Source organism: Leptonotus elevatus, chromosome 10 (assembly GCF_054856555.1).
Source record: "Leptonotus elevatus isolate MCC_2025b chromosome 10, RoL_Lele_1.0, whole genome shotgun sequence".
NCBI classification, from domain to species: Eukaryota; Metazoa; Chordata; class Actinopteri; order Syngnathiformes; family Syngnathidae; genus Leptonotus; species Leptonotus elevatus.
This window is the reverse complement of record NC_141248.1, coordinates 23,354,485-23,379,136: the sequence shown is the minus strand read 5'-3', so window position 1 is coordinate 23,379,136 and position 24,652 is coordinate 23,354,485. Positions and strand designations below refer to the sequence as shown.

Here is a 24,652-nt window from a genome sequence, read left to right as displayed (position 1 = left end):
GATTAAAGTCTCTTCTTTCATCAAGTATATTTGTATCTGTATCTGTATCTGTATCTGTTTGCAGCAATTAGCATTAGAATATAGCTAAGTTTCATCATTATTCACAAATCTGTTTAAAACAGTGGGGGAAAGAGCTTGTTGCAACATGGCCCTGGTTGAACTCTTATACTCTGCTGCCACCTGCTGGCCGTTTTTGTAATAACTACGATTGCTTCGAGCATTCTCTTCAGTTTAGAGGCTGCATCAAAGCATTCTTTATGCTCTAGCATAAAAGAACGTATACATACATATTTGGGAGCATGGTAATATTTAAAATAGAACATATTTACTGTATATGTTTTGGGGAGCAAATAAGTTAAGGAAAAATAAAAATGCCAATATTACAGACCTTGAAGGTACAAGCTATCCCTGCAAAGGCAGACTATGTAATCCATCTCCAAGTGTACCTAATGTTGTGGTCTGTAAGCGTTCTCATAATAAGAAACATGCAGCAGCGACCGAGTTTGCTGCGATCATCACCTTCTCACTGCTGACAGCCTGTCTCGCTCACAATGGCTGCTATAATAAGCGCGCCCGCATGTCTCAGATGGCGTTCAATAACACGCTTGCATAACAGTTAAACGCCTGACTGATACCTTGGCGCCGCAGCCCGACGCAGCCTCTCTGTTCCCCTTGGTGGCACACTTTCCAACGTGGACCAGCCCTAATCCGTGCGTGTAATCTGGCAGCTCCACGCGACCGCCAACTCCAACCTGTTTTCTGCTCTAATATTACATTGGAAAGACGGCAAAAAGCTGAGTCCATGGATTACCTGGATGCTAATGACCAGCTAAAAACATCTGGAGCCTGGGTGGAGTCCATTTGGAGCAGAGGTTGCAATGGCAGAAACAACCAAAAATTATTAATTCAAATTCTCTAAATTTGCTGCCACGCTCTGCCCACATGCACTGGATATAATGCAAATATTTTGTCATTTAGTGTCTCGGGGTTCAAATTTAGTAGCAATAAGAACAAAATTGTAGGAGACCTCCTGTGTCTTTCTAGGAATGGCGTTTTGAGACATTTTTGTGTGTGTGATGTTGCTGGCGATCACTACACACACAAAAAAGCAATACAAATTTACCCCCAACAACTATCAAAGACGTAAGACAGGGCATATGGGGGTAAAGGAAGGATAGCTTGTTGAAACTGAAGAATGTCAGTGTCAGTTACGTAGGACAATGTTTTGAGGGGGAGAGAAAAAAAAACTTCAGGTGGGCTCTTTTCCCGGTCTTTTTCAGCCATCGAACACTCAAGCCATCTCCTTAATTGAACATTTTTTTTGCTCTTCGACGTCTGTACAAGTGAATTTGGCATCAGTGATATCATTCTCGGACAGAGTTAGTAGATTTAGCGCAATAGACATCTCGCTAGTGGACTGTTTACATGCGTCTAGCATGACTGGCCGGCCGAGTTTGACCCCCTCACTCAACTCATAAATATTAATTAAGTGCGGTGACGTATATCTTGCGGTATATATATATACATATATATATATACATATATATATATATATATATATATATATATACATATATATATATATATATATACATATATATATATATATATATACATATATATATATATATATATATATATATACATATATATATATATACATATATATATATATACATATATATATATATACATATATATATATACATATATATATATATATACATATATATATATATATACATATATATATATATATATATATATATATATACATATATATATATACATATATATATATACATATATATATATATATATACATATATATATATATATATATATATATATATATATATATATATATATACATATATATATATACATATATATATATACATATATATATATATATATATATACATATATATATATATATATATACATATATATACATATATATATATATATATATATATACATATATATATATATATATATATATATATACATATATATATATATATATATACATATATGTATATGTATGTATATATATATATATATACATGGTATCCCATTCCCCAAAATATTCGACTTGACTTATTAGTTCTTTTAAGCTTACAGAAAATTATACAATTGACCACAAATAGTCACTTACAACCTTACGTGGGTCAACGCTCCACCAAGCATGTGTTGTCTTTTAAAATTGTATTTATTCAATAATTTAAATGTACTCTTCAGGAGTGTCATTAAAAACTGACGTCAACTCAACTGAGTCAGACGTAATATACATTTCACCACTGGAGGATGTTAATAGTCAACATAAATCACTGCAACTAGAACTTAACAAAACTATAACATTACTACTACTACTACTTAACTTACTTGAACCTGCAGTGGCGAGATAAGCGATGCATGTCAGTGGTTGGACACAGACGTAAAACGAGAAACTGTCCAACACTGAAAACAAAAGTGTCAAGACGGACCCTTGCTGAGGCTGCACTTTCTTTTGGAAATAATATGGCAAAAAAAAAAGAAAAGAAAACATACGTGCAAACTTTATCCTGTGACATGCTACTGTATTTCGTCTGCTTTATTAGCCTTTTTAGGTGCACCGCTTTGCTTTCTTCCGTCCTTCTGGCGTCTCTTGTATATCACAGCTTTTTGCGCCTCGTAAAAGCGCCGAGGAAATTCCGTCCGTGAGGCACTTTAGCGCCCGATCGCATCTTGGCGAGAGGCTTGCGTTTTTGTCACAATCTCACAGAAAGCCGGAGACATCTGTGTGTTGATATCCCCAGAGACTAATAGTGCATTGTTCTCCATCAGCTAAATACAGAATATAGTACGTCGTAGGAAAAGTATTTGACTGAATCGATACTGAAACACGAAAGCTTGCAGTATGCCTCATTCTGTATTTGTTGTAAAGCCACCACTATCTTCTGTGATTACTGCAATAAAGCACATTTTTCTTCCAAAGCACTATATACGTCGCACCTTGGGACCTACTGCTGTTTGACTCAGCACAGCTTCATTAGATAATCACATTTATCACTTTAACATTAAATGAAGGAGGCTTAGTTATTATAACAAACTCACTATATGCCTGTTTTACCGTGAAACGTTAAGACACACTCATTTTATATCTGTTGTACAATAAAATATTTTCCCCCAAGTTTTCGTACTCTTAAGATGAAAGTGGGGAAACAAATGTTAAATTGTTAGAAATAGTGCATTTTTATTTTCATATGAAGAGCTATCTAATCTTTAATATGAAGTAACTTGTGAAATTCTGCACATTTAAAAAAAAAAAGTTAAATACAACTTGACCCCAGTCTACACAAATATATACAGTACATTTTAATACAAATTTATTACTGCTAAATTTTGACGTGGACGTGTCTGCTGTGTTGCGACTGGAATGCACACAGTACAGGCTTTCCAAGTAAGGGGCGGTCATTAATCGTGCGTAAAAAAAAAAAAAATTGCCGTTAAAGCAACTTTAAATTAACTCTAAATTAACGCATAAGCTTTGCCACCCCGACTTTTGACCATTCGGGTTTAATGCAGAAATTCAAACACCGGCATAACATCGTATCATTTAATCCTATCCAGTGATAAAACGGCGTGGATGATAATCAGAAGAGAAAAGCCAGCCTGCTCTCACTCCCTCGCTCCACTTCTAGCATGTAAGTTCTAAATTTTGTGAGTAATTCCCCCCTTTGATTCATTCTTCCCTTGTGTATGGCAATTACAGCCATTTTGCTAAAAGACAATGCCTCCATTTGCGCCCCGCCACCCTTTATACCCCCCCCCTCCCGCCACACACACACATCTGTTTCAAAAAGACACTTAATGTGATAATAACATTAGGCAAATTAGCGTGGATAGGACAAAAAAGTAGCAAGCTGGTTCATGACAAAGCTCTGATCATCTCCTTTGTTGCGGCGTGTCGCAGGCTGCTAATGAGGGGCTCAATAGGAATAAATCTCATTAGGACTTTTTGGTTTAATAATTATTTTAAGAGCGCAGCGGCCTCTCATCGACATTCGAGACTTGTATAGATTTAGAGATCACAAAGAAAATGCGCACAAAGTGGGATTTAATATTTAAAGCTATGATTCCCACATGAATATGAAAAGACAAAGTACACTTTGAGAGTTTGCTAATTGCCGGCCTCTTAAGTGATCGTCAGTTTACTAATCGCGAATTTACCTACGTTCACCTTCTTTCTCCAGTTGAAAAACTCACCTGTATGCGTTTTTTTCTTGAAATCAAATCACTTGCAAACCATTAACAGTGGTGCCTTGAGATACGAGTGACCTGACGTCTAGCTGATTTTTTTCACTTGCGAGCAAAAATTTGCGATACGAGTGCTGTGCTACGGCAGTGAACTCAATTCAAATTACTTCACAACAAGCAACAATTTGAAGTGTGCTGCTCCCAGGTGAAGCTTAGATAACATTTTAAATTCCATATTTAAAACAACCGCATCGCTTTCCTTTCAATAAGTCCATCTAGCTTAATTCTAACAAATAATGCAAAATAGGCCTACCTTTAATGGGCAAACCAATAGTGGCGGTGCTACAAAACATGGACAGATATAACTATACTCACAGACATATATTCTTTATCCTCTTTGAAGAACCAGTAATATTACAGCAGCTTACTGAGGAGTTTTGAATTTGTATTGAACTAAATTAAAGCAAAAAATTAAGCAAAACTGTTTGAATCTTTACATTATATTTATATTCCATTCATTTCAATGGGCAAATTAGATTTTATAGAGCAGCGGTTTGATTTACGAGCCTGGTCACGGAATGAATTAAACTCATATTTCAAGGAACCACTTTTTTTTTTTTGTAAGAGTACGTTTGTAAGATTAGTTTTAACTCATAGTGAGAAATTACTTTGCAGTAACTTTCCAGTTGAAACTGCTATGATAGGCAATTGCAGTTTTTCGCAATTCGCGTCAGGGCTGGCTGGGTGGGTCCCTATTCCAACACAAATAGCAGTAGCTTACTCAAGCATATAAGGACTTGCTGGGGTGTTGTGGCCTGCGGTGATGATGCCAGAATTCAGGTTGAATCGCTCACAGTCGGCCTGTAGCGAATTAGCCCGAATTTCCTCCAGTGGCTGCCCATGTTGCTGCATCTTTAAATAGCACGTGACCAGAATGGCAGCAGGATGCGGCTTTGGGTTAACTCCTCTTATAAAATACGTGCGGCATCAACGCAGAAGCCGCTCCGCTGCGTCTGGAGAGATCTTTGTGCAGGTAGCGCGCCTCCCCCCATTGTTAGCCACCTGTTGTGGACCCCCAATTAATCCACTATCTGCCGCTGTCCAGACCAGAGAAGGTGATGCGACTCTTTAATGCTGCTGTGTGTTGGGGAGGTGCGATGCATTGTGTGCACGCCGTGGCCTAGATTCTGCTAAACAATCACCGGGAAGCTTTCTCCTCCTCGACTGATGCTACTTTACTGCAATCAGATGCTATTCATCATCCCCTCACGCCCTCCCGATTGAATTTCCTCACGCCCCCGCACATCCCAATCTGGAGCCTCTTCACAAGCAATTGGGATGGGGAGGGGTGCAGGAGGGCGTGCACAGATGCTTTGCACATTCTTTGGCATGTATCAATCTTAGAGAGGGGTGTCCTCATTGAATTGCATTTTCTAGCCTTTCATTTTGGATGTCACATATACTCTTTAGCTAAGGTCGTTGATGAGCGAGAGCCTATCCCAGCTCAGAAATGGACAACTTAAATGCTGGAAGGAGCCACAATTTTTTTCAGTGCCTTTCAGGTGCCACTTTATTTTAGGTATATGCGCAAAATACTTGCTCTTATCATATTGTGAACCAACATCAAGTGCAAGAAAAACCTCACTCAAAAATTTTATATTATTGAAGTACTGTACGATGCTTGTCAACATAAAACTGCAGTTGATGCATACATGCAGATTTTTATCTGATATTTTTTTAATGTTGTTTTTTTTTTTTTTTTTTTTTTTTTGCCATTTCAGCATCTATATTTTGTGGAAAAATGACTTTTTGAAGACTTTTTGGGGGTTTGTAATTTTTTTGTTGTTGCCATTTTAGGGTCTATATTTTGTGGGAAAATGACCTTTTGAAGACTTTTGGGGGGTTGGTAAAAAAAAATCTACGTCCCAAATTATTTTTCCATTTTTTGTTTTGTTTTGTGTGTGAAAAATAATCAAACCTCAATATATAACCTGAATATTTGGAGCTCATGTGTACTATTTTAAGTCATTTACTCTTCACTGTGAGCGTGAAGCTTCCGTGCAACGCTTCCCTCTGCCTTGCGTGCTGTAACGTTTCCTCTGATGATGTATAAAGACCGCATGATTTAACCGTGGTGCAATCAGGCGAGGATATTGGTAATGGCCTACTTAGATTAACATATGAGCTTCTGAACATATTAAATGTGATTGGTTGTGGACCCACTTTTCCCCTATTTGTGCCCACCTTGTCGCCACCGTTATTGCTACCTTCACTTAGCGCCCGCTTCTATTTCTGACACCGGCAAAATGTCACTCTGTGCCATTTTGCACCAGTGCCATTTGACAGCTCGCTCATTCTCTCGCGCAGGTGAATGAGCGTTCACAGACGGTGTCGGGGAAAAGCTGAACGTGATTGGCCGCTCTCACTCGCCTGCTGTCGAACGGAGCGTGTGCCAGCACATCCACTCAAACGGCCGAACACATAAAAACAAATGTGATTTTGGAAATAGACAAATGTGCACGACCCTCTGACCAAACCAACCTCTTTATGGATTTGTACTGTTTTGTTTGCGATAATTAGGACTTCTTGGTCAAACACTGTGCAGTGTGCAGCAAACCACATTAAACTTTTGAAAAGGGTTGTAGTTGATGATTTACGCACAGCACAAAATAGATTTGTTGTTTTAAAACTACCCTAATGATGTTTCACGTTTTCTAATTACAATTGGCCAACGAAATCTAACAGGCTATAAAGGGAAATTAATCCACCTAGTGGGTTGCTTTACACTGCGAAGTATTTGGAAAACTGTGCAGGTAATGTTCTAAATAGCACATGTAATTGTCATCTTGTGAATAAAACTGTTTTAATAGTATATAAATATGAAGCTGTTTATACCCTTTGATGTGATTTTTTTTTTCCATTTGAGCTCCTTCAGCTATAGCAATGGTTTGTTATTTTTTAGAGTATATTGAGAATATATCAGTGAATGTTCTGAATTCCTGCGTTGGCTGCAAGTGTCATATTGAGCAGAATAAGGCTGCCCTGGGCTGTCCAAAAATGACGTCCAATCCAAGTAGTTGAGACAACAGTACCGATGCTCATTACCATTTTCATATACACTAAAAAATAAGGCCAACAAAATGTCAACAACAAAAAGTAAGGATGTCCCTTGTTCATATATGCCCTTTGAAATTTTCAAACAAATATATCATTTTGCAGGTCCCATGTATTTTCCTTTTAAACATGACATGTAAATGATGATATAAATGGACCAAGTCTCCATTATTAACACATCATATACAATATGTACATGTACAAAAAGGCTCTTTACATCTCAAGGACATCGTAATCTGGAAGCTGCTGCATCTCGTCACTTACGTACACATTAAGACACTACAGCGTGCATATGCATTATACACCGAGTACAAAAACAAAAGTGTTATGTTGCAGAAATGTATTTTCAATAAGCCAGCACTGACTGAAATAAATCCTGGTCTAAAAGTCCATTAATGTTGGGCTGTGTGTGGTGTTGCAACACTATTTCAAAACACGGATTTGATTTTAGTGTTGGGCTTCCGAAACAGAAGCCACCTTATTCCTTGACTGCTTTTAAAGGCACACAGACGGGCACACTTGCAGGCACCTGACAAACGCGATGTCAAATTTTCAGCATTTCAAACTACTTGTACCTGTCACGTCTTTCTGGTGACTGGAATGAAGCAAGTTTACCAGAAATGGGGGCTCAGGTCAATGCGACTTGGACTCAAGTCGCTGTTAGATGACTTGACATCAACTATAAGACTTGAGCACTGATTGGAACGTGGCTATAGACAAAACCTGACATTAATTGGACTATAAATTACGGATTTGCAAAATGTGTTCATCAAAGAAAAAATGGACAGCCAGAACATAGCATCTGAAAAAGAAAACCGAACGTCTTAATAGTGTAAAGTAAGATTTGATTGACACTTAAATATTAAACAGCAGATATGACAGATATTATTGAAGTTGTGTAATAAAGTAAGGGTGAATTGGATAGATAAATTGCCTAATAATATTGTTGGTCTTCTCTCTTTATGAAGACAAGACACTGCAGGTAAGACTGCATTATTAAGTGTGACTTGGCTTCACTCATCACAGGACTCAACCTGTAACTTCACTTGACTTGCCCAAGACAGAACGACTTGGGACTTACCTGGTCCATGTTCCTATGTTCGACCGAGACAAGACAAAGTCTTTTGGAAGATAAGACAGGGACAAGACCGAGACTTTTGGAGCTTGAGATAATGACAAGACCAAGACCGTATATATACTGTATATATCAAAGAAAAATCACCCAAAAACATAACAAAACTTTGCAACATGAAAACAAATTCTGCTATGTATTTTTTTTTTAAAATAGTACAATGAAATAAAGCCCAAGGAGGTGTGGCACTCCAGGCGACACCAGGAGGGCGAAACAGCACCTGCATTTTGCGTTTGTCACTGATAACAGCTGTACTGGCCCGATCACGACCGGTCTTGATCAAAAATTCAGAGTCCGCCCTGTCTGAGACCGAGACAAGACCAAGTAAAAATGCCTTTCATTCTGAAACGAGACTGAGACCCTTAAAAAAAGGGTCGTGAGACGGATCACCAGACCACGACCGATCTCGAGAACGACAACATTTATTTGGGGCACTGTTGCCTGCAAAGTCCTGAGGTGATGAGTTTTCTCCAAAGTATCTCCCATCTAGTCAACGTGCCCGTAGAACAATTGTTTGCTCTTGTAAATACAATTTGGTTTTGTATTTGTCTGTGCACTATAACGGCTAATCAAGAAAAACCTTGACGTTGTTTACTTGAGAAAAGGGGATTGGCTTGATGTGAATGATACATTCTAAACTAGAAAAAGGCAATGAGGGCTTGCTTCCAGGCCCACCAAACAATTTCCTTCTTCAAAGCGGCATTAGCGGCTCCATTAAAATCCTGTCAGCCTTTTTTCCTTTATGGCAGCTTGAGGCTTGCAGGGAAGAGAAGAAATCACTGTCATTCACATGCTAAGTGACTTAAGCAATCCTGTGGATATTACAGGAAGGAAAGAACTACTCCATCATCCATTCCGCTGCCCGGGAAAAAAAATGAGAGCAGTGTTTAGAATATCCTCCTCTGAAAGCCATTATTTGTGCAACATTCTCAATACCTCGCAAGTCATGGAGGTTTAACCATGTACACACCGGAGAGACTACCAGATGCGATCCAATAAGCAGCTGTTCAATCACTTTGCTTCAAGCTCTACAGGCTTATCATTCCAGCACATTAATCAATGAGGCAATTACATGTATCTCCTCCATTGCGGGCCCCGTAGACAACAGGTTGCGCATCGGCAGAGCTCAAGTTGTAAAAAGGTTGGCCCTGTCCCATCCATCAACTGATGAATCACGAGCGTCCTCTCTTGTCTCCTTTTTTCTCGCTTGACAGGTCACAGACGGAGGCACCATCAAGCAAAAAATCTTCACCTATGACGCCATGTTTAATACCAACTACTCTCACATGGAGGACTACCGCAGGCGCGAGGACCTCGTGTACCAGACAACTGTCCGGTGAGCCTTGTTTGCAATCGTGTTGAACTTACCCATCGTGTATTAACCTCAACAGGGTTTCTTCATTTTTTGTGAGACAGGAATATGATACTTGAGGCAAAAAAAAAAAAAAAAAAGGAATACAGTTTAACAGGAGTCATACTCGGTCCCTACCAGGGCACTGTTGGATCTTCTATTTGTTCAGATTCCCAGGCTGAACGTATAACGAAATCTGGAAATAGAGGAAAATATTAAATTCTGACATGCTGCATTACTGCTCTGCATATTTGTGGCATTATTAGATGCAAGAAATTTGCCGGCGTAAACAGCAGCTTATTCAAAGGAGGTTCCGCGACGCTATTTCTAATTTTGGAACAGCGTCTTCAATTTTGTCCAGTAACCCAAAGGAGCCGTTGCGCTCTGCTGCCCCGACCCACAACATGCTGACAGCAGTGTGGCTAAACAGAATACCGACGCTTATGAATGAATTTAGTACAATATTCACTACCGGGCGAACTGCATTGAGTGCGTTTGAAAGCGGACCCAGACCACCTGAAAAAGTGGGTCTCGTTCCACTTTTTTTAGTCCACACCAGGATTTGTTTGTGTGTATTTACACCTGCACCAAAGGTCCGGATCAGGGTGATAAAAAAACAACTCTGGTCTGTTTAAAGCGGACTAAACAGTGCAGGTCTGAATACACCCTAAAAACGATTCCTAAAGTGCAAGTTACTTGATGCGAGACTACACTCTTTCCTAAGTCAATTTTGTGAACTCCAGTGAATACATTTGCATAAAAAAGCTCAAATGAGCCATACAGAAAGGCATTTCACGTCAGGACCAGGACCTGGACCTGGGATTGATAGGCTTGCCGACCTGAGGCTGAAATTCCATCAGTAATGAGGACATTGTGCTTGGGTAAACACTAATTACCAACTCTGTTAATGATAGACGCTTCCGTCTTCAGGAATTAGCAAACATCTGGCCCCGATGTTCTCTTAGTGCTACTTAAATCCCCGTTAAGGTCCGCACTTCATACTCATTAACAGGTTTCTACGAGGATCAGCGCAAGTTAGAGGAAGACAAAGTGGGAGTAATCTCCTTGGAAACATGTTTTACGCATCTTTCAGGGTTGAGTTGGGCCTCCATGCAAGGCCTGACATCTGCCTCAATGTCTTCTCATTTTGAGTTCCTGCTGCTTTGTGCTACCTCTTGGTACAGATGGGTTCAACAATGCATAGGAAGCACGGACCATACGTCAAACTTATGGCTTCATTTGAATCTGGCACGTTTTCTTAACAATACCCCTCATCGTTGCGTTTCATCTTCGATCCAGCTCGTGCTTGCGTTTCTCTCGTGCGTTCTTCCTGTTTATCTGGCTTTGTACACCCTCCCCCCCTCTACTCTTGTTTGGTGCGGCTGCCCAACTGAGGATGATTTATCTGGACAACCCTACTATCCCTTTGGGAGGGTAGCATCATTACAACGGGAACACATGCACACACACATACACACACACACACGCATACACACAAGGCTAGACGGCACACTGGGAAGAAGTTGGATTTAAAAATGAACAAGCAGATAGAAACCAGGCTCCACTGACCCTTACTCTCATTTTAATCAACGCAGTTGGTCTATGTAGTCAGTTCAGGACAATCTCCTTCAGGGAATTTGGCTGTTAACCCCTGACAACTATAACATACTGGTTATTTTTTGTTTTTGTTACATACAATTAGTCCAGTAAGATGGAGCAAGCTCTCACACCTCAAATCTTTCCCGAGACTGGTTTAAAGAGAACTTCGGAGGCCATGTGATCAGTCTCAAAACTGATTATGAGTGGGCATCTCAAAGCCCAGGCCTTGGCCTCTCAGATGTCTTCCTTTGGGGCGAGCTGAAGTACCAAGTGTATGCAGGGAGACACAGGACCATCACTGAACTCAAATAAACCATCAGGGTGGAGATAAGAGCCATTCCTCGATCTTTGGGTGCAAGCTGGTGTTTCAAATTTAGAAGACATTTATTTTCACTGTTCTGAACACCTGCTTTTATGTAAAATATACTATATGGAGGAGTTACGCCGCTGAAAAAGTCTGTGAGAGTGTAGCTCAACTCACTGTAGGTGAGGTTCTATTTACTTATTTAGACAACACCAAATTAACAGTGCAATGCTGATTGCTCACAACACACAGAATCATTAACATCATAAACACTCAAAATGTTGCTCTCAATGAAGTCCTTATCTTGACTGCAAATTGGAAATCAATCTCAATATTTCATAAGCCATAAAATAGTTTTCTATGGATTGGCCTCTCACCCTTTTTCAAACAAAAAAAAGAATGAACAATAATAGCCATTGTGGCTCCTCGCCGGCTGTCCAATAATTAGATGGCTTCAGATGAGACATCGGTATTGACTTCATGGGACATGGCTCGCTGTCGCTGTGCTCTGACAGCCACTACGCACAATCTTTTAAAGCGGAGGAAAGCAGCTGTGGATTTTTTCTCTTTGCTCAAGTTGCCAGGGCCCAGATTAGTCCTTGCGAACAAACATAACAGCGCTTGCGTGAAGCTGATGACACTTGAGGTTTGGAGGACCTCTTTTGCTCAACCTCAGATTATGACACAGGAAATATGTGTGGCTCATATAGGCTCAGTATGTATCACACCAAGAGCTTTTGTGTGTTGGCAATTTGAAAACAGCTAATTTTTGCCTTATGCATTCAATGCAGGTGTGCGTCAGTACCATTTGCTCTCCTTGAGCAAACAACTCTATAAAATACAACAAAAGCCAACCAGGAAGCTTCACATGCACTTTGCAAAATATTAGTAGCCAGGATGTCACTTAGCCAGAAGATGAGTTGCACTGTACTAGTTCATGGCATTGATTTGTGGCTAGAGAACAAGACAGTTATTTACATTTAAGTGCACCTTGTGGTCATCCTAATTAATGGGTGAGCTGGAGCCTATCCAAACTGACTTTGGTCAAGAGGACTGGTTACCAGCCGTTCGCAGAGCACGTACAAACAATTCATACTTATGTTGATGTCTACATGAGTACAGAATGAACATGCATGTTTTTGGAATGTGGGAGGGCACCAGGAGAGGAACAAAAACATGGATTTTAACCCCGGACCTCAGGACTCTGAGGCATATGTACTAATCACTTGGTCGCCATGCTACACCAAGTGGTCATTGATTCTTCACATTTGTTGTAATTGTGTATACGTGTACTTGAGCAGTGTAATTGAATTATGATTTATGAGACACTTGAAATACTGAAAAGTCTGTACTGCCACTTTTCTCCTCATGTTAGAACAAATTGTTACCAATGAGGAAAAATTTGCAATTTTTTTATCCTCATTAAATACCTTTCCTCGCCCTAAGTGGCCATTAGCCTTTTCTCAATAGCAAGAACACATTGTGTGTGGTCTCCTAAACTGTGACAGTACGGTCTTCCGAAGTACGTACTCGAGAACGTACTTCTCAAAAACACTAGTCTCATTCAAAATTGGAACGGCTGTGTACTTGTGAACTTGTCCCCTGGCTCTGACGTATTTCCGTAAGATAATAAAAGGGGGGACAAAAAAATTCCAAGTCTTCACAAGTCACCATTGGATGCATCCTTGCTTTAAGCTAGCAGGCAATGATTACATCCGTGTATTCAAAGCTTTCTTAGTGTATGGGTACTTTTAATTGGAGCAGGACTTTAGCCGCAACTGATGACGTTTCACAAGATTACAAGGACGTAAGAATGGACAAGAACACAAGTTGATAAACGGCACTTCTATAAACCAATTAAAGGACTGAATTGTCTGCACTTCAGGTACCCTATGACTGGGATTGGAACGCCGATGAGTTTTTTTTTTATGTCTACATTCATTGCTATTGTGTACAGTATACAAGTATTTGAGCCACAGGATTAAATTAGGAATTTACAAGTCAAAGGAATCACTGGAAAGTCTGTATTCAGATTTTTCCATCTTCCTTCCAACAATTCATCCTCCGTTTCCTCAAATCCTGCACGAATGCAGGATTTGAATCTGTGAATGCGCTGCTTAGGCTAGCAAACAACAGAATGGCAGCTTTTGTGGGTAAGAACAGAGACACAAGCTACATCAGCGCTTAGTCTAATCTAAGTAAAACCAATCACACATCCCTGAGTGCTTGCATTATCCTCATTTTTTTTCTGTGTTCTTTCCTCCAGGAGACACAAGTGATTACACACCTCCCTTTGCATGCTTAAGCTAACCTCCTTTGGCTACTTTGACCCTTTTCACCCATAAAGCTTTGAGCCAGAAGGAATATCTGACGGCGTGCTTGTTATTTTGATGGAAGGATTGACCGAAGGAGCGGCTCTTTTTCATGCTCCATTTAGTCAGTCCCATATACTTGCATTAGCAGGCGGCTCAGGGAGTCGTGCGGACAGGTCTCCTAAATAGGAAAGAGCTTTCCAATACAACCCCTGGGGGACAATCGATCCCCATATGTGGTGCTGTGCACGGTTCCCCAGAATAAATATGTGTTTATTCAATATCTATTTACACCTAGACAAACCACAATATTAGCACACTTAAATTGACGTGTTGAATTTGTTACGTCTGTGTTTTTTTCCCGTCCTTTATTCTGTTATTGGGTTGATTATGTGCTTTGGCAAAAGCTGATCACGACTGCCGTAGTCACAATGAGCATCATTTGTCTCCAGCTCGCCAACTCGCCAAATCCATTGTATGCAAACACCCAAAACTCATTCACTCGCTGTTCATTCTTCATGTTAAATGTAATAACAGCATGGCTTGCCTATTTTTGGAACAGACTCTCCTGTCTTGTGCATTGAATACATTTGCGATTAATAAGAGTTGAATGGTTTCACGGCTTTGGCAGCACTGTGGTTGAGTGATTATCTCTGTTGCTGCGCATTAGTTATATTTTGTTGGTTCTTCATTTGCACAGGGCTTTCTTTGTCAAATTTAAATGTTCTCTCCGTGCATTTGCGTGGGTAGGCTGACTTCCCTCCATAGCAGAAAAATACTTGTTTCAGTAAAGACTGTGTACCATGTGATTGACAGATGATCTGTCCAGTATATACCATAGGGAGAGACCTCAACCTCTTTTTGGTCTGAGACAGGATAAGTGGTATAGGAGATGGACAGACGAATGGGTATATTTCAAGAATTCAAGAAGATTGTGTGCTGTGAATTTGTTATGCTACCAATTCTTACCACTTATGGATGCACTAGAGTTCTGTAAGTGATTCTTTGGAACTCTTGTAGCGGTTTCTAAGATGAGGATCAGACAGTTAGAGTTACGGTACTCTTGTAGCTACCGCTGGGTCGGTTTGTGTTGGCTGTTGGGGGTTAATAAAACCTAACAAAGATGGGTAGGGTTAGGCCCTCTTTTAGCTGTCACTGAGTTGTGGGTGTGGGTTAAGGTTTGAGGTTAGACCACTTTCATAGCTACTTCTGAGTTGACGATTAGGTTAAAGTGTTTGGATTAGGATACATTTTGCTTAGGGCAGATTTGTAGCAGTTCCTGAGTTGAGGCTTACGTTTCGAGATTGGGATTGGGGCACCTTTGTAGCTATCCTGAGTTGAGGGTTAGGGTTAAGGGTCAGGGTTAGACACTTTTGAAACCTTTGCCCTAACTTTCCCTAACTAAAAGACAGTTTGTACTGCGAATCCACATTATAACTCAGTTAATCTATTCAGCTAGTAACAGGGAAATAAGGCATTGAGTCTTATCTGCAGTCAACTTATCTATGAAATATCTGGTGTCAAAAATCATCTGATGAAAATTTAATAGCGCAATTGTACAATATTTAACAAGCTTCCTGGTTATCTGCCAACAAACGTATAGAGAGTACTGGTCAGCCTGTCTGAACTCACTGTGGTTGGAGTGGCCTCATCCTTCTTTTGGCAGGCAGTACATATCCTCACCTTGATGTTCTCCATCTCTTCTCTTGTCTCGGTTTGAATCCATGAATGCTGCAGTCAGGCAGGACTGTGGATACCAGATAGGGCTTTGTGTGTAAAAACAAAGCAACGGGCTACATCAGCGTTTACTAGGATGTAGCCAGCCAAGACAAAGACAATTAGCTCCCCTCCGGAGAGACTCACAGTGCTATGCTCATCATTTTATACTATGGCGAGAGAGAGAAAAAAAGAGACTATTTTACTTTTTTCCCTCGAGGAAGAGGTTGATACAATCTCTTCATGTCTCGAGGTGTTCACTCTTTTTTTAATATATACTTTGCTTTTTCAAACATTTGTTCATCATTTCAATAAGTATTTGCTTTTAGCGAGTCTTATCTCAACTATGATAACTACTACTCTCACTTGTGTTGTCTTAGCATGGTTGGATGGAGGTGTCGGTGGCTTAATGGAATAATTTAGAAGGATGGGATATTTGGATGGATGGTTGAATGGTAGAATTTTACATGCTGGAGACCAACCCGTTTTTTGTTGCTCAGGGGCTAGAAAGTTAGAGGCGGGCGCCTCCGTCTCTCCATCGGCCCAGTCATTGACATATGCCCACATTTTTGACGCGTGCTTTATGACGCAAGTTCTCAAATAAATATGCAGACTAAGCACTGACTGAAGCAAGTTTTCGTCCATCGATCCGGTTCAGTACAGACGGTCCTTCTCAGTACATGTAGTTTTTCCGACATTTTACATCATAAAGTACTTGCCGAAAATGTGGGCAGCCTTTGGGGAAAACTGCGGAAAACTGGGATAGTGGTAAACCTTCGCAATAAGTTTCTCATCAACACTGAGTCAACTGTGGAGGAGCAAGCCCCGTCTACCCCGTAATTTATTGTGTGAATCCACAGGAACCATGAGAACCGTCCATCCCTCAACCCATTCATACATTTCTACTCAGTATATTCTGCTCAGGTTTACGATGACGCTTCAGCTACTAATCCCAGCTGTCTTTGGACGAGGGGTGGGGTACACCCCAGCCTGACAATCGGAAACAGCTCGCTCAAATTTAACTATGTGTAATTGATTCACTCCTGATGATTGCCATCCATGGATGAATGAGAAGTAGAGGCGTGAAGGTCATAATTGTAATAGCAGACAGCAGATGTTGCTGAGGGACGTCTGGATATTCGTACACATTTGGAATTAAACTGCTTGGAATTCATTTGGCGTCTTCTTTGACTCTGATGTGCTATTTCCATCAGCGCTACAGCTATTTCAGTCAGTCACACCGAGGCACCCTAATTAGCATTTATAGCCCTTGGTTAGATGTTGAGGGAGCGGACAATGCATCCTAACTGTGACAAGAATTGCGTTGAGGGATCTTTTTCTGAAATACACACATTCTACAGCTCGAACTGTATGAAACACTGCCTCGTGGGGCAAACCGGCCTGAGTGTTGTTGCCAGTCGGTCTGTCCTTGAGCAACCGCCGGTGAGTCACCACTGCACTGAAAGCGGCTGTGGACCAGCAGCAGGAACGAGGCTGAGATAACATCGAGGCACCGCAGATGACCTTGTCATTACTAAATATTTATGTCCGGTGCAGGAGCTCGGAGACTATGTCCTGTTTCTGTTTGGAATAACTTATAGATGACGATACTCTATAACTGTTGCTGTTGTTGTTGTAGTTGTTGATTAATGAACTTGTACATTTGTGATTCATGCCTTATTTGTTGGCCATGTACTGTTCATGATTCCTACCAACTTCAAATGCATGCAATATGTAGCTTAACCCATGAAAATATGTTGTAGAACAGGTTTTTACAAATATCTCCGTTGGTCGATGTTACTTTCCCTCAATACTCACTCATCAGACCACACTTCAACATTCACTTTTTAAAGACAAGCAAGACAGTGAAGGCAAAAGCTTTTTTCGTAACCGAGTTCAGATAACCTTAGATATGCCACTTTTGAACTGTTTGGCTGTGAAGCTGATCCTGAATCTGCCTAACAAATCTCATTTGTCATGTTTGTTTTAACTCCTTGGCTTGAAATGTTTGAAACAATTCTTAATTGTGGAATTACTTGCATGTACTCCTTGTGCTTACATGTTTTTTTTCCAGGTACATCAGCTTCCTCCCACATTCCCAAATTGTTTATTCAGTTATTAAGTGTGGTACTTTCATTATGTTGACTTTTGACTTTGTTGTGCTTAAAAAAGTGATCCTTTTAACTCTCTGTTTTCCCAGGCTCCCCGAGGTTCGGATCTCAGACAACGGACCGTACGAATGCCACGTGGGCATCTATGACCGGGCAACCAGGGAGAAGGTCGTGCTGGCGTCAGGGAATGTTTTCCTCACCGTCATGTGTGAGTACCACCCTTCATTGTCCTTTAACATGAAAAAACATCACACTAAGACAACAAAAGGAATATGCTATGGTTAAAAAAACATACACCAAACCATAAAAAAGCAATATGCTATGCTCATTGGCTAATAGGTAATCCTGGTTATCATGGCTATCATATCAACATCATGTCAACAAATTTCAGCTTTTCCGGCATTACTTTGCGTTAGCCTTGGTCAATTATTTGAACAAGCCAAGCCCAGCCTGCTGGCCATCTTTAAATATATCTCGAATGTTAGGACTATATCTGAGGTCATTATAATAATAATAACCGTTCTCATCCCAGAACTGAGCTACTTATGTTAATGTTAGCTTGAGCTTGTACCTACCGGACCTAAGTTGGATCCCAGATCTCTTTTGCTAAGTTGTAAGTGGTGGCCAAGGGTCTCCTCACCGGGTGTCTGCGTCGGACGCAAAGAAGTGAATGATGCAGTCGCCGGGACAACCGAAGCGTCCCCCGACTCGGCTGGGTCTTAAATTACCTCTGTGCTGGAGACGAAGACGAATGGCCTCTGGCATGGTGGCTAATTGCCGTCTAAACTGAAACAGAATTATTCATAACCTATTAGTGTGTCAAGTTCAATAGGAAGTAGAAGAGCGGAGGCAAGCAAGGAACCAGAAGGAGTGAGGGAGAGGAAAGGGAAAAAAAGTTTAATTAATAGCAAGCAGTACACAAAGAGTATTTTAATTTTTTAAAGGGCTTCATAAATAAAAATTATCATTTTAATGAATCCCCCTGCCAAGAAATGCAGTCATCCAATTTTAAAAGGCTAAATCCTGAACTGTTGCAACCTTCCCCTGCTGTCCTTCATTCCCTGCAAAGTTGGATAAGACCTTGCTTTGCTTCTCCAGTGCTAACAACTTCTTCACCTTAAATGAAATCAAATAAGTCACTTCACTATCCTGCACAATTGCACCTTAAGCTATAACAATGACTCCTGCAGTGGAATAACGTATAGACCTTAAAATGTAAAGTAATTAAGATTATATTGGATTTTTTAAAAGCACAGTAATACCCCCAGACAGTTCCAGCGACTAAATTATGAACATCATTTTTCTACAATGCACTGTACGCCCGTATGTACCACCAGCTATTACTCGCTATTGCCGCGCATGAATATAAATGAACCACAGCAAAGCATTTATTTTAAAGATCCAAGAGCATACATTCTTCTCGAACATAACAAGCACACGGTTAGTAACTGTTGAGGAAGCACAGCACGTTCATCTACCGGTCTTAATATTTTTTTCTTCCGTTACAGTGACAATCACACTTGGCAGCATTGATTGGGTTTAAATAATATGATTTTTTTGCTCCTGATTTCTTTGATCAGCGTTTGAACAACGCTAACATCCAAACCCTGGTGGGCGCCAAACAAGTGTGCCTCGACCGCTCGGAGAGCAGATTCTCAGTTTGCATGCAAATGACGTCGCTTGTTGCAATATATTTACATCTGTGAGTAAAATGTAGAAAATACTGGCAATTTTTTTTAATAGTTATTTATTTCACATGCTCTTTGTGACATCCCAGCTGGTAAAAAAAAATCAATGAAGTTGAAAGTTCCAATATTATTATGCTTGAAATACTGAAAAACTTAAGTGGGAAAAAAACAGCATGTGAACATGAGACATTTTGTCATATTAGGTGGGTGTACATGCACCTATTTATTTATATATATTTTTTAGAATTTTCAAGAATTGCAAAAATAAACCTGAATGGAAACTCTAGAAATTTGGGAAAAAAGGCCTCCAATTCCCAAAAAAAGTTATTAGTAGACTTGGAGGGTTGGATTTTTTAGTATTGTATTGATAAAGGAAAATGTTGAATTTTTGGCTGTGAAAACAGCTTTGCCGAATAAACAATGACAGGGCCAGATACACCGGATATTACATCACACATATATATTATAGTCACAAAAAAGGACAGTGGACAATAAACTATGGTATGTTCGTGGGACAAAGACATTAAAATATTTCTAGAATAAAAGAAGCAAACAATCTTTTTTTGACGGTCAGCTTCTCAATATTTGCAAAATATTAGTAAAAAATGGAAACGGGCATAAGTGTTTGTTTTGTGTATTTTCACTAAAATTTCAAAACATTTGGATGCAAACTCTATGATTGAATAGGCATCCCTTTGACAATATTGTCTGTCCATGACAAACAAACTAAGGTTTACACTAGGTCATATTGTCCAATGCAAATGTTTACCTTTCTCAAAGTTTGTACCAACCCTCGTCTGTTGAGCCTTTAAATCTTTGCGGGATTGACGTTTCAAAGGGACATTAATGTGGCATTTCAGTATATTGTGATTCACTTACGTCGGGGTGGGAGTTCTGACCCATCACCAATCACATAAAATAGATCTTTCATCGTGCAGACAGAGACATATCCATCTTTATGAAGCTAAGGTCATAATTTGAGGCTTCGCGGCTGAAAGGAATCAATATGTCTTTTGCCAGTGTTGGAGATTGGGTCATTATTTGTTATTACCCAAAGTGATTCCTACGCTACATTGCAAAGCTGACAAGGAAAGGTCATTTGTCTCCTCAGTCTCAAATTTGACCTTGACAACCCTTGTCTGCTGACCTCTGTGGTTTGTTTGTTTGTTTTGAAATTATTTTCCCAACGTTGAGGAAAGAGGATACTTATTTATAAGCATACAGAGAAACATGCTACTGTGTGGAGTGGCTAATTACCTGCTCATCGCAAAAAACGGGATTTGCTTGAATAATTGATGCCCAATTTTAATTAAGCACTGCGAATATTTCTCGGCTTGCCTATAAATCGGCAGGATTAATGGCGTCAGAGCGGGCTTGTATGCTGAAGAGGCTGCATACGTGCTGTGATTAATTGCCGGGGAGGCAGCATGAAGAGAACATGTCAGCCACCATCGACCCAAAAGACGGTGACCTTTTTTTCCTTTAATGCCAATTTTTCAGTCAAGCTCCTTGTTCAAGGCTGCCCTGATATGATTTGTGATTGGTTTGTCACTTAGCCTGTTTCTTACCTTTTCGTCAATGTCTCAGAGGGTGCTAGCAGCGTTGAAGTGCGCTGTTGACTTTGTAAGTCTCATGCGGAATGCAACGACGAGACAGTTTGCGACAAGATGATGCAGCTACAAGCGATGTGCCCTAATTTTATTGTTCTCTTGTCCTCCGGCATCAATTCGTCTCTGCACTATCAACACCCCCACCCCTTGTTTTAGTTTTTATTTTTGTTAAAAGAAGAAACATACGCTACTCTGCTTCATTACAGCTCTTGACATTCCGTTTAAATGACTGAGTAAAGTGACAGCGTCAATAAAACTGCTGGCTCAGAGCCCCGTGGAGGGAGGTAGCAAGAATGAGCAGATGAATTATTAAATGTTTGTCTTTGAGCTAAACCCTGGGGTGATGAGCGAGGCAGAAAATAAACAGCTCACAAGCTTCCTGAATGATTTTCCCACCTGACACTGAACTGGTAGTTTGGGCATCCTTGTCTGTGATCAAGACTTTGTCAGACTTTGCAGTTTTGAACCAATTGTTCTTTTTTATTATTCAACAAACAAGAACTGAAGACTTAATCAGCGCAATCTCTTTGTGTCGTTTTGTCAAAATTGACCTAGAGTCATTTGGAAATGTTTGTCGCCGTGTGAGTGAGCCGCAAGGAGCGTGAGGCGACAATGTGCATCACAATGCCAGCTGCCTTTTTAGAGAGTCTGCTTACACTTTCCTACATAGCAAACAAGAAACAAGCGGCGGATGCTTGCGTCATCCTCATTAGCTCCTTTCGCTGCTTTGGAGCCTTGGCTTTTTTCAAGGCGGGGTCAGCTTGGCGCATCATTTGCATGCATAGAGCGAGATCTTTAGAGAGATCTTTAGAGAGATCTTTGTGTAGATTAGCAGATGCAGTCCTTAAAATTCCCAGAAAATTGATCACTGGCACCATTTGACATGTGGTGACAGTGATGGAGGTATATTCACTGACACAACGTAGCATGTTTGACGACATGAGGCTTTTTCTAAAGTAGTCTTAAATACAACAGCCTTTACATGCCATAGCTGGATGCTGAAATTTGTCAGACTGACTTTTGGAATACCCGTTCCAGGATACTGATCATCCTCTGAATTGTATGATTTAGAAGCAACTTCCACATTATTTTACATAGAAAATGATGGAAATTGAATGCATTTGATATGATTTCAAACTGTCAAACTGTCTTAATTTTTAACAAGGGGAGGGGGATACTGTAAGTCAGTGGTTCTCAATCCCGGTCCTCGAGAACCCCTACCCAGCCTGTTTTCCATGTCTCCCAAGACAACGCAGCTGAGGATCGTTATTGGGTTTCATGCAGAGAGTGCTGATTAACTGATCGTTTGACACACCTGTGTTGGCTGTAGGAGGTTAGGGTTAGAAAACAGGCAGGATAGAGGGGTACTTGAGGACCGCGGTTGAGAACCACTGCTGTAAGTCACTGAATTTAACACATAAGGATGTGGTGGCAAGCGTCCGACGGGAGATTACTGCCCGGGAGGTGAGTCGCTTCACATTCACAGTAAATCAAACATAGCTAATTTTGCTGTCTTGACTTGTCTTTTCATGATTTGTCTTCCCGACTCTTCTGGCCAGATATCGCTCAGCTTCTCATTTGAACCCAGCACCTGCTGCTCCTGTCACTCTCTGGCATTTATCTTAAAGAGTTGGTAAGAGTGAGTGTGAGCTGTTGCAAGGGACAAACTGCATTGACTGCTTGTGACATTGAGAGATATTTATTAAACACCTGTAGGGCAGCACGGAAGCTCCTGTCTGACGCGTTAATCATGTAGTGCGCTTCCTTGGCCTCGAGAGTGAGACGACTGACATTACAGAGCAACAGTGCTGGCACTTTTTGCAAAGATCTTTTATCGTCCATCGCCTATCCCTAGATTGCAGTGGATCACGGTGGCCACACCATTTGTTTTTTTTTTACACTTCATAACCCGAGCGTCTACTTTAACAGTTTCATTTGATACCTTTAGACATCTTATGGTGGTCTACCAACTCACTCCCCATGATTCCTAACCATAACGTCACTCCTCTACCTCCTGACTAATGGCGCAGACTTGTTGGGACATAGTGCCCATTCACCGACGATCCACTGTCCATCTGGACCATATAAATTAGTCCATCAATCATTCCATTTAGTAACTTCAGAGGGAAATTTCAAAACTCCCACTCACAAGTCACTTTGTCCAGTTCTCTCACGGGTATCCCAAGGCATTCCCTGGGCCATCCGGGTAATATAGTGTCTTCAGTGTTTCCTGGGTTATCCCCAGGAATCAACCTAACCACATACGGATACGAACGGTGTCACGGTAAACGGTATTGGGATATCGTGGTCATTCACCGACGATCCAGAACGCTGTCCATTTGGACCATATAAATGACTCCATCAATCATTCCATTTTCTTATTAGCTTTACCAGGAAATTTCAAAATTCCCACTCACAAGTCACTTTGTCCAGTTCTTCCACGGGTATCCCAAGGTGTTCCCCGGGCAATCCAGGTAATAAAGTATCTTCAGTGTTTCCTGGGTCATCCCCAGGAATCAACCTTACCACATACGGATACGAACTGTGTCACATTGAACAGTATTGGGACATTGTGGCCATTCACCAAACATCCAGAACTCTGTCTATTTGGACAATATAAATTAGTCCATCAATCATTCCAAAGCAATGACCACGGTTGTTTTTTAACGCAAACTTGTTGGGCCTACTCAGGAAAACTTTGAGCAAATCAGCACATTTTTTGACAACGAAACACTGTTAAAACACAGAAGAATACATCTTCAAAGTGTTCCCAGAGTCTTTTAACGCATCACTTTAGAATAACCTTGTCTTGTCTTTCATGATTCCTTTCATGGCTCCCTGGCTCATCCTGAGACGTGGATGTCTGATATGGAACACAACGGCTCCCCTGATGTCTCCTTTTTTGTTCTCTGCACACTGTGAAGTGGAAGCTCGGTTCCTCGTGGCGCATCAACCCCCCCACCACATCCCCATCCCCCTTTTCGGATGTCTTCATCACTTGCTCTCCCTACAAGGTCCCTCCTCTCCATCAAGGGAGGCCACAAAGGAGAAGCAGATAAAAGTCCCTCGACCATTTACCTCACTATCACCTTCGCTTGATACCTCGTCTTTTTCCCGTGCCTAGCGATAGCCATAAAAATAGCCTGGCTTTCACAAGTTTGACAAAACTTATCAGACGTTCTTATCATTTTGCTCTTGTAACAGGGAATAGCTTCATCCTCTTCAGAAGGTTGCACAGATTTTATATATATATATATATATATATATAATTATTATTTTTTAAATTTAATTAAACTTTCAAGAGACTAACTCAAGGGCATCTGTGACGTGAAGAATGTCAGCTAAAAAGTGCGGGCAAGGATGAAAGAAGGCCCGTGTGTCTCGCAGAAGCTTTAATAGCATTTTCACGGGATGATTTGATATATTTTTATCTTTTCCCGCTGTCTGTTGAACTTTTTTTTTTAAATTATAAC

General features: G+C 40.5%; 1 protein-coding gene across 5 annotated transcripts in view; it reads left to right on the top strand.

Annotated features, from left to right (window-relative positions):
- The window catches only part of igsf21a (immunoglobin superfamily, member 21a), a 170,162-nt gene that overhangs the window by 87,849 nt on the left and 57,661 nt on the right, over nt 1-24,652 (top strand). For all 5 annotated transcript variants that reach the window (XM_086086562.1, XM_086086563.1, XM_086086566.1 and 2 more), the window contains 2 exons: nt 9,703-9,824; nt 17,971-18,089. In XM_086086562.1, the coding sequence (XP_085942688.1) occupies nt 9,703-9,824; nt 17,971-18,089 (241 nt within the window). The remainder of the gene's footprint in view (nt 1-9,702; nt 9,825-17,970; nt 18,090-24,652) is intronic.